This window comes from Eucyclogobius newberryi, unplaced genomic scaffold (assembly GCF_026437365.1).
Source record: "Eucyclogobius newberryi isolate DKJ021-1_F unplaced genomic scaffold, fEucNew1.0.hap1 SCAF_23, whole genome shotgun sequence".
NCBI lineage: Eukaryota > Metazoa > Chordata > Actinopteri > Gobiiformes > Gobiidae > Eucyclogobius > Eucyclogobius newberryi.
In genome coordinates, this window is record NW_027315868.1 from 360,047 (window position 1) to 370,000 (window position 9,954).

The 9,954-nt window shown below is 51.8% G+C and overlaps 1 protein-coding gene across 2 annotated transcripts in view; it reads right to left on the minus strand.

Annotated features, from left to right (window-relative positions):
- Window positions 1-214: 214 nt before the first annotated feature.
- The window catches only part of idh3b (isocitrate dehydrogenase (NAD(+)) 3 non-catalytic subunit beta), a 21,584-nt gene continuing 11,844 nt past the window's right edge, over window positions 215-9,954 (minus strand). The window contains exons 10-11 of one of the 2 annotated variants that reach the window (XM_072459536.1): window positions 7,862-7,922; window positions 215-1,148 (exon numbers count right to left, since the gene is read on the minus strand). In XM_072459536.1, coding sequence (XP_072315637.1) covers window positions 1,077-1,148; window positions 7,862-7,922 — 133 coding nt within the window. In that variant the 3' untranslated portion in view covers window positions 215-1,076. Of the gene's footprint in view, window positions 1,149-5,335; window positions 5,878-7,861; window positions 7,923-9,954 lie in introns of those variants that run through there. The other variant, XM_072459535.1, reaches the window with a different exon arrangement.

The following is a 9,954-nucleotide window of genomic DNA, read 5'->3' on the forward strand; positions in this document are numbered from 1 at the left end:
AATGTATGTTTTTATAGCATGAAACAGCATCGAACCCACACCCAGGGGAACATAGTGCTGACCCCGCCCGGCTCTGACCCCGCCCGGCTCTGACCCCGCCCGGCTCTGACCCCGCCCTGTAGCACGGCGCCCAGTTCTCGTGTTGTTCTTGGTCAGTTTCCAGACTCGACTCGAACAGAACATGTTATTTTCAGTCATGACATTAAACAGATGATTTTATTTTACATTTATTCAAACGAAACACATTTAAATGTCATTACATCAGATTATAATGATTTAAATATTCAAGTCTTTAACATTCAACATACACATTTGGTGAGGAGGAGTCAGAGGAGGTGGAGAGTCAGAGGAGGTGGAGAGTCAGAGGAGGTGGAGGAGTCAGAGGAGGTGGAGAGTTAGAGGAGGTGGAGGAGTCAGAGGAGGTGGAGAGTCAGAGGAGGTGGAGAGTCAGAGGAGGTGGAGGAGTCAGAGGAGGTGGAGGAGTCAGAGGAGGTGGAGAGTTAGAGGAGGTGGAGGAGTCAGAGGAGGTGGAGAGTCAGAGGAGGTGGAGAGTCAGAGGAGGTGGAGGAGTCAGAGGAGGTGGAGAGTTAGAGGAGGTGGAGGAGTCAGAGGAGGTGGAGAGTCAGAGGAGGTGGAGAGTCAGAGGAGGTGGAGGAGTCAGAGGAGGTGGAGAGTTAGAGGAGGTGGAGGAGTCAGAGGAGGTGGAGAGTTAGAGGAGGTGGAGGAGTCAGAGGAGGTGGAGAGTCAGAGGAGGTGGAGAGTCAGAGGAGGTGGAGGAGTCAGAGGAGGTGGAGAGTCAGAGGAGGTGGAGGAAGAGTCAGAGGAGGGGGAGAGTTAGAGGAGAGTCAGAGGAGGTGGAGGAAGAGTCAGAGGAGGAGAGTCAGGAGAGAGTCAGAGGAGGTGGAGAGTCAGGAGAGTCAAAGGAGGTGGAGAAACAGAGGAGGAGAGTCAGAGGAGGTGGAGGAGAGTCAGAGGAGGTGGAGAGTCAGAGGAGGTGGAGGAGAGTCAGAGGAGGTGGAGGAGAGTCAGAGGAGGTGGAGGAGAGTCAGAGGAGAGTCAGAGGAGGTGGAGGAGAGTCAGAGTTGTGCGATGACGGCTCTGGTGAAGTCGTCGCTCATGGCATAACCGCCGAGGTCTCCAGTGCGCACCTGGAAACACACAAGACACACACACGACACACACAAACAACAAAAGTTGTTTATACTTTTATGTTCAGACAAACCAGTGTGAAGAGTGAGGAGACATTCAGTGCTCCTCACGTCTCGATTACATTTGGTCTGTTCATGTTTTCATTTAGTGTGACAGAAACAAGCCTGACAAATACAAATGTTACAAATGTTTAAAAGATTCAGTTTCATCAGGACTTGACTCTCATCCAAGAGTCATCGTCAATCTGTGGATCAGGACCGGGAACTCAGATATTTATCCTACTCTGTGGTAGGCCACGCCCACTGAGCGGGGCCTCCTGATGAAAAAAAAAGGTTGTTGGTTTCAACCAAAACTTAGACGTCCAGAGCATTCGGATAATCAGGTCCTCAAGGAAGAGAAAGAGTGACAGGGACAATAGGAGGCTGATGGCCCATTAAAGGACTGAGAGGAAACAACTTTCTCTTCTACTTCAGGAGGTTCCCCCCGGTGGGCGGGGCTTACCACAGAATAGGATAAATATCCGAGTTCCCGGTCCTGATCCACAGATTGAGAATGACTCTTGGATGAGTCCAGATGAAACAACTGAACCTTTTTCTACAATGGACCCCTGCTGGACGCATGAGGCATTACACCCACAGAGGTTTAAAACCAAATTGAATCCTCTTAAAACAACTCTTTAAACTTATACAGATTGATTCAACTTCTAATTTAACCTGATTTTTAGTATTTATGTTCGTTGTGTTCCACAGATTCATCTTTTTATGGATTACACACATTTTTAGTTTGATCGTTACTAAAGTGATCCGTTCAAACTCTGAGACGCCACGAGGTCAAAACATCACCATTTTTCTGGCGCAGCCGAGAGATTTAGCCTGTTTTGCATTGGTAGAACAGACGTGTGCACTCTTAGTCCCGGGGCCGCGCGCGTCCTCTCGTGCTGTCCCGGGGCCGCGCGCGTCCTCTCGTGCTGTCCCGGGGCCGCGCGCGTCCTCTCGTGCTGTCACGGGGCCGCGCGCGTTCTCTCGTGCTGTCACGGGGCCGCGCGCGTCCTCTCGTGCTGTCACGGGGCCGCGCGCGTCCTCTCGTGCTGTCCCGGGGCCGCGCGCGTCCTCTCGTGCTGTCCCGGGGCCGCGCGCGTCCTCTCGTGCTGTCCCGGGGCCGCGCGCGTCCTCTCGTGCTGTCCCGGGGCCGCGCGCGTCCTCTCGTGCTGTCACGGGGCCGCGCGCGTCCTCTCGTGCTGTCCCGGGGCCGCGCGCGTCCTCTCGTGCTGTCCCGGGGCCGCGCGCGTCCTCTCGTGCTGTCCCGGGGCCGCGCACAGGACGGAGCCGCTCCGTCAGACTCCAGCCGGATTTTGACAAAAAATTGCTTCACGCGCTCTTATCTTTTGACTTACCGCTATTTATATTTCATTTAAAGCTATTTTGCGTTGTCGGCGGTACTTTATACATTTTTTTTATAATAAGTTATTTTATTTATTATATTGTAGAAATCAATCATCTAAGTGCGGCGGATCCGTAAACCAAGTAATAAAATAACTGTGGCCCTATCGATTATTACTGTATCTGATTATTGATCATGTGAACTATCGACACCAGTTTGACCAGTGTTAGGTAAAAGAACAGTTCCAGTGAAAGAACAGTTCCAGTAAAGAACAGTTCCCGTAAAAGAACAGTTCCTGTAAAAGAACAGTTCCAGTGAAATAACAGTTCCCGTAAAAGAACAGTTCCCGTAAAAGAACAGTTCCAGTGAAAGAACAGTTCCAGTAAAAGAACAGTTCCAGTAAAAGAACAGTTCCCGTAAAAGAACAGTTCCAGTGAAAGAACAGTTCCAGTAAAAGGAACAGTTCCCGTAAAAGAACAGTTCCCGTAAAAGAACAGTTCCAGTGAAAGAACAGTTCCAGTGAAAGAACAGTTCCAGTAAAAGAACAGTTCCAGTAAAAGAACAGTTCCAGTAAAAGAACTGTTCCAGTAAAAGAACAGTTCCAGTGAAAGAACAGTTCCCGTAAAAGAACAGTTCCCGTAAAAGAACAGTTCCAGTGAAAGAACAGTTCCAGTGAAAGAACAGTTCCCGTGAAAGAACAGTTCCAGTAAAAGAACAGTTCCCGTAAAAGAACAGTTCCTGTAAAAGAACAGTTCCAGTGAAATAACAGTTCCCGTAAAAGAACAGTTCCCGTAAAAGAACAGTTCCAGTGAAAGAACAGTTCCAGTAAAAGAACAGTTCCCGTAAAAGAACAGTTCCAGTGAAAGAACAGTTCCAGTAAAAGAACAGTTCCCGTAAAAGAACAGTTCCCGTAAAAGAACAGTTCCAGTGAAAGAACAGTTCCAGTGAAAGAACAGTTCCAGTGAAAGAACAGTTCCAGTAAAAGAACAGTTCCAGTAAAAGAACTGTTCCAGTAAAAGAACAGTTCCAGTAAAAGAACAGTTCCAGTGAAAGAGCAGTTCCAGTGAAAGAACAGTTCCCGTAAAAGAACAGTTCCCGTAAAAGAACAGTTCCAGTGAAAGAACAGTTCCAGTAAAAGAACAGTTCCAGTGAAAGAACAGTTCCAGTAAAAGAACAGTTCCCGTAAAAGAACAGTTCCCGTAAAAGAACAGTTCCAGTGAAATAACAGTTCCCGTAAAAGAACAGTTCCCGTGAAAGAACAGTTCCCGTGAAAGAACAGTTCCAGTGAAAGAACAGTTCCAGTAAAAGAACAGTTCCCGTAAAAGAACAGTTCCAGTGAAAGAACAGTTCCAGTAAAAGAACAGTTCCCGTAAAAGAACAGTTCCCGTAAAAGAACAGTTCCAGTGAAAGAACAGTTCCAGTGAAAGAACAGTTCCAGTGAAACAGTTCCAGTAAAAGAACAGTTCCAGTAAAAGAACAGTTCCAGTAAAAGAACTGTTCCAGTAAAAGAACTGTTCCAGTAAAAGAACAGTTCCAGTGAAAGAGCAGTTCCAGTGAAAGAACAGTTCCCGTAAAAGAACAGTTCCCGTAAAAGAACAGTTCCAGTGAAAGAACAGTTCCAGTGAAAGAACAGTTCCAGTAAAAGAACAGTTCCCGTAAAAGAACAGTTCCCGTGAAATAACAGTTCCAGTGAAATAACAGTTCCCGTAAAAGAACAGTTCCCGTAAAAGAACAGTTCCAGTGAAAGAACAGTTCCAGTAAAAGAACAGTTCCCGTAAAAGAACAGTTCCAGTGAAAGAACAGTTCCAGTAAAAGAACAGTTCCCGTAAAAGAACAGTTCCCGTAAAAGAACAGTTCCAGTGAAAGAACAGTTCCAGTGAAAGAACAGTTCCAGTGAAAGAACAGTTCCAGTAAAAGAACAGTTCCAGTAAAAGAACAGTTCCAGTAAAAGAACTGTTCCAGTAAAAGAACAGTTCCAGTAAAAGAACAGTTCCAGTGAAAGAGCAGTTCCAGTGAAAGAACAGTTCCCGTAAAAGAACAGTTCCCGTAAAAGAACAGTTCCAGTGAAAGAACAGTTCCAGTAAAAGAACAGTTCCAGTGAAAGAACAGTTCCAGTAAAAGAACAGTTCCAGTGAAAGAACAGTTCCAGTAAAAGAACAGTTCCAGTAAAAGAACAGTTCCAGTGAAAGAACAGTTCCCGTAAAAGAACAGTTCCAGTAAAAGAACAGTTCCAGTGAAAGAACAGTTCCAGTAAAAGAACAGTTCCCGTAAAAGAACAGTTCCAGTAAAAGAACAGTTCCAGTAAAAGAACAGTTCCAGTAAAAGAACAGTTCCAGTGAAAGAACAGTTCCAGTGAAAGAACAGTTCCAGTAAAAGAACAGTTCCAGTAAAAGAACAGTTCCAGTGAAAGAACAGTTCCAGTGAAAGAACAGTTCCAGTAAAAGAACAGTTCCAGTAAAAGAACTGTTCCAGTAAAACTCTGCGTACTGCGTGTCGGTCCCACGGATTGAGAACCCGAGAGGTGAATTATTATCACAGTTTTATGTTTGTTCAAAAACATACGACACTTGGACAAACAAAAAGCAGAAGAACATTTATCAAACACAGTTATTGATAAATGAAAGAATGTATTTGATAAAAGCAGCTTCACGTTTTAGGAGATCTAGGGTGACCAGACGCCACGCCCCCTTTCCCCGGGACAGTCCCACGTCCCAGCAGGCGTGTCCTAACCCATGGACTTTGAGCCCCGCCCACAGTAAAGAGGGGGTGGAGTCTGGGCGTGGTTTTTGGACAGTTCCTGGAGTTAATGTGAAATGTTTCGGTGCATTTAAAACACGGCAAACCAAAGTCAAACACAAACTGGGTTAAAAACACAAAACTGAGGATGAAGTGAAACGATGAATGTATTTTCTACCCACAATGCAATAGTTAATACTGTTGTTCTTAGAAAAGTTACATCGATATAAAGTATTGAACTCGTCGTAACGATCTGAAGCGTGTGACTGTGAAGACTGTGTTGTCATAGAGACGTGAAGTCCGCGAGCATCAGCTGAAACCCAACGCCTGCTGCCACGGCAACGGCATCTTAAGCAGAGGCCAATGTTTAGCTTTCGAGCTAAAGAAATGTGCCTCAAGTTCATCTGGTCCAAAAGTTTGTGTCTGTTTAGTGTGAAAGTGTGTGGATCCAAACGAGGGACCGCGTGAGCTCAGGGGCAAGGGTCAAGGGTCACGGGGGTGAGGGAGGGCGAGGGAGGGTCTTCAGAAGGCCGAGCGATGGCGAAGGTTCTCCACCACAGCAGTCACAAAGTCTCCTGTGGTCGAGTAACCGCCGAGATCCCGAGTCCTGACCTGGGACCAGAGGGAGGGGGGGAGGAGAGAGGGGGGAGGAGAGAGGGGGAGGAGAGGGGGGGAGGAGAGGGGGAGAGAGGGGAAGGGAGGGGGGAGGAGAGGGGGAGAGAGGGGGGAGGAGAGAGGGGGAGGAGAGGGGGGAGGAGAGGGGGGAGGAGAGAGGGGGGAGATGGGGGGAGGGAGAGGAGAGAGGGAGAGAAGGGGGGAGGAGAGAGGGGGAGGAGAGGGGGGAGGAGAGAGGGGGGAGGGAGGGGGGAGGGAGGGGGAGGAGAGGGGGGGAGGAGAGAGGGGGAGATGGGGGGAGGGAGAGGAGAGAGGGAGAGAAAGGGGGAGGAGAGAGGGGGGAGGGAGGGGAGGGGGGAGGAGAGGGAGGAGAGAGAGGGGGAGGTAGGGGAGGAGGAGAGAGGAGGGGAGGAGAGAGGGGGAGAGAAGAGGGGGGAGGGAGGGGGAGAGAAGAGGGGGGAGGGAGGGGGAGAGGAGAGGGGGGAGGGAGAGGAGAGGGGGGAGGGAGGGGGAGAGGAGGAGGAGACAGGGGGCGAGGGGGGGAGAGGAGAGGGAGGAGGAGAGGGAGGAGAGAGAGGGGGAGATGGGGGGAGGGAGAGGAGAGAGGGAGAGAAGGGGGGAGGAGAGAGGGGGGAGGAGAAGAGAGGAGGAGAGAGGGGGGAGGGAGGGGGGAGGGAGGGGGAGGAGAGGGGGGAGGAGAGAGGGGGAGATGGGGGGAGGGAGAGGAGAGAGGGAGAGAAAGGGGGAGGAGAGAGGGGGGAGGGAGGGGAGGGGGGAGGAGAGGGAGGAGAGAGAGGGGGAGGTAGGGGAGGAGGAGAGAGGAGGGGAGGAGAGAGGGGGAGAGAAGAGGGGGGAGGGAGGGGGAGAGAAGAGGGGAGAGGAGAGGGGGGAGGGAGAGGAGAGGGGGGAGGGAGAGGAGAGGGGGGAGGGAGGGAGGGGGAGAGGAGGAGGAGACAGGGGGCGAGGGGGGGAGAGGAGAGGGAGGAGGAGGGGAGGTGGTGAGGTTAAGGGGGGAGAGGGGGAGGAGTCACACATTTAAAATGCACAGATCCTGGACACACGCGATGCATTTTAGATCAGTGTGAGGCAAATAAAACAGGCTAAAAATGAAATACTGCGGGTGAGAAGAGGTCAGGAGGGTGAGGAGAGTGAGAGGAGAGGTCAAGAGGGTGAGGAGAGTGAGAGGAGAGGTCAGGAGGGTGAGGAGAGTGAGAGGAGAGGTCAGGAGGGTGAGGAGAGTGAGAGGAGAGGTCAGGAGGGTGAGGAGAGTGAGAGGAGAGGTCAAGAGGGTGAGGAGAGTGAGAGGAGAGGTCAGGAGGGTGAGGAGAGTGAGAGGAGAGGTCAAGAGGGTGAGGAGAGTGAGAGGAGAGGTCAGGAGGGTGAGGAGAGTGAGAGGAGAGGTCAAGAGGGTGAGGAGGAGCTTCTGGATTCAGGCGCAGGTCAGTGTGAGTTAGTTTCAGATGCAGTGAGTTGGATTCATGCAATTAACAATAATGTGAGAGTTTTGTGTAATTTGTGCAGCTCTGGAAGGTTCTTCTGATGATGTCAACGGAGAAAACGAGAGAGAGAGAAAACCTGGAGCTCAGAAGGTTCCAGAACACCAGGGTCTGAGCTCAGAAGGTTCCAGAACACCAGGGTCTGAGCTCAGAAGGTTCCAGAACACCAGGGTCTGAGCTCAGAAGGTTCCAGAACACCAGGGTCTGAGCTCAGAAGGTTCCAGAACACCAAGGTCTGAGTTCAGAAGGTTCCAGAACACCAGGGTCTGAGCTCAGAAGGTTCCAGAACACCAGGGTCTGAGCTCAGAAGGTTCCAGAACACCAGGGTCTGAGTTCAGAAGGTTCCAGAACACCAGGGTCTGAGCTCAGAAGGTTCCAGAACACCAGGGTCTGAGCTCAGAAGGTTCCAGAACACCAGGGTCTGAGCTCAGAAGGTTCCAGAACACCAGGGTCTGAGCTCAGAGAAAGTGAAGTAAGAGACTGACCTTTCCCTGTTTGATGACTCTCTTCACAGCATCTGAAATCATCTGAGAATGAAACTCCAGACTGAAGAGAGAGAGGGAGAGGAGAGGGGGGAGAGGGAGGAGAGAGGGGGGAGAGGAGGGAGGAGAGGGAGGAGAGAGGGGGGAGAGGAGGGAGGAGAGAGGGGGGAGAGGGAGGAGAGAGGGGGGAGAGGGAGGAGAGAGGGGGGAGAGGGAGGAGAGAGGGGGGAGAGGAGGGAGGAGAGAGGGGGGAGAGGGAGGAGAGAGGGGGGAGAGGAGGGAGGAGAGGGAGGAGAGAGGGGGGAGAGGAGGGAGGAGAGAGGGGGGAGAGGGAGGAGAGAGGGGGGAGAGGAGGGAGGAGAGAGGGGGGAGAGGGAGGAGAGAGGGGGGAGAGGAGGGAGAGAGGGAGGAGAGAGGGAGAGAGAGAGGATTAAACTATTAGAAAGTACCACAGAAAGATCTCATATAAAACCATAAAGTAAATACAGTTAAAGACTCAGAAGAGAAAGAAGAAAAAGAAAGAAGACATAATATAAAGTGCAGAAAAAGTGTAAAAGTCAAGTTCATTAAAGGTCCCATATCATGCAAAATGGACTTTTCACAGCTTTGAACCTTCTTAAGTCTGTATCCTTCTCCTCGGATCTGCAGACCAACGGGTGCTACTCACACAAGCACTATTCCCTCCTCATCTCCACCATCCCCACCATCTCCACCATCCGCACCATCTCCACCATCCCCACCATCCCCACCATCTCCACCATCTCCACCATCCCCACCATCTACCATCTCCACCATCCCCACCATCTCCACCATCCCCACCATCCCCACCATCTCCACCATCCCCACCATCTCCACCATCCCCACCATCCCCACCATCTCCACCATCCCCACCATCTACCATCTCCACCATCTCCACCATCCCCACCATCTCCACCATCCCCACCATCTCCACCATCCCCACCATCTCCACCATCCCCACCATCCCCACCATCTCCACCATCCCCACCATCCCCACCATCTCCACCATCTCCACCATCTCCACCATCCCCACCATCCCCACCATCTCCACCATCCACCATCCCCATCATCTCCACCATCCCCACCATCCCCACCATCTCCACCATCCACCATCCCCACCATCTCCACCATCCCCACCATCTCCACCATCCCACCCACCCCACCATCTCCACCATCCCCATCATCTCCACCATCCCCACCATCTCCACCATCCCCACCATCTCCACCATCCCCGCCATCTCCACCATCCACCATCTCCACCATCTCCACCATCCCCGCCATCCCCACCATCTCCACCATCCACCATCTCCACCATCTCCACCATCCCCGCCATCCCCACCATCTCCACCATCTCCACCATCTCCGCCATCCCCACCATCCCCACCATCTCCACCATCCACCATCTCCACCATCCCCGCCATCTCCACCATCCACCATCTCCACCATCCCCGCCATCTCCACCATCCACCATCTCCACCATCCCCGCCATCTTCACCATCCACCATCTCCACCATCTCCTCCATCTCCACCATCCCCATCATCTCCACCATCCCCACCATCTCCACCATCTCCACCATCCCCGCCATCTCCACCATCCACCATCTCCACCATCTCCACCATCCCCGCCATCCCCACCATCTCCACCATCCACCATCTCCACCATCTCCACCATCCCCGCCATCCCCACCATCTCCACCATCTCCACCATCTCCACCATCTCCGCCATCCCCACCATCCCCACCATCTCCACCATCCACCATCTCCACCATCCCCGCCATCTCCACCATCCACCATCTCCACCATCCCCGCCATCTCCACCATCCACCATCTCCACCATCCCCGCCATCTTCACCATCCACCATCTCCACCATCTCCTCCATCTCCACCATCTCCACGCTGACACTTCGGGCGGGGGAGGCGGGGCGTGGCGAGGGTGGGGGCAAAGCTCAAACCAAGCCGTTTGCATTTCTGGGTTTGTGGGCGGGTCCGAGATATGGGTGATGTTTCATAACTATTATGTTATGGGTGCAACACTTATTATGATCAAATACGACTACGACACAGGATAAATAGCATGA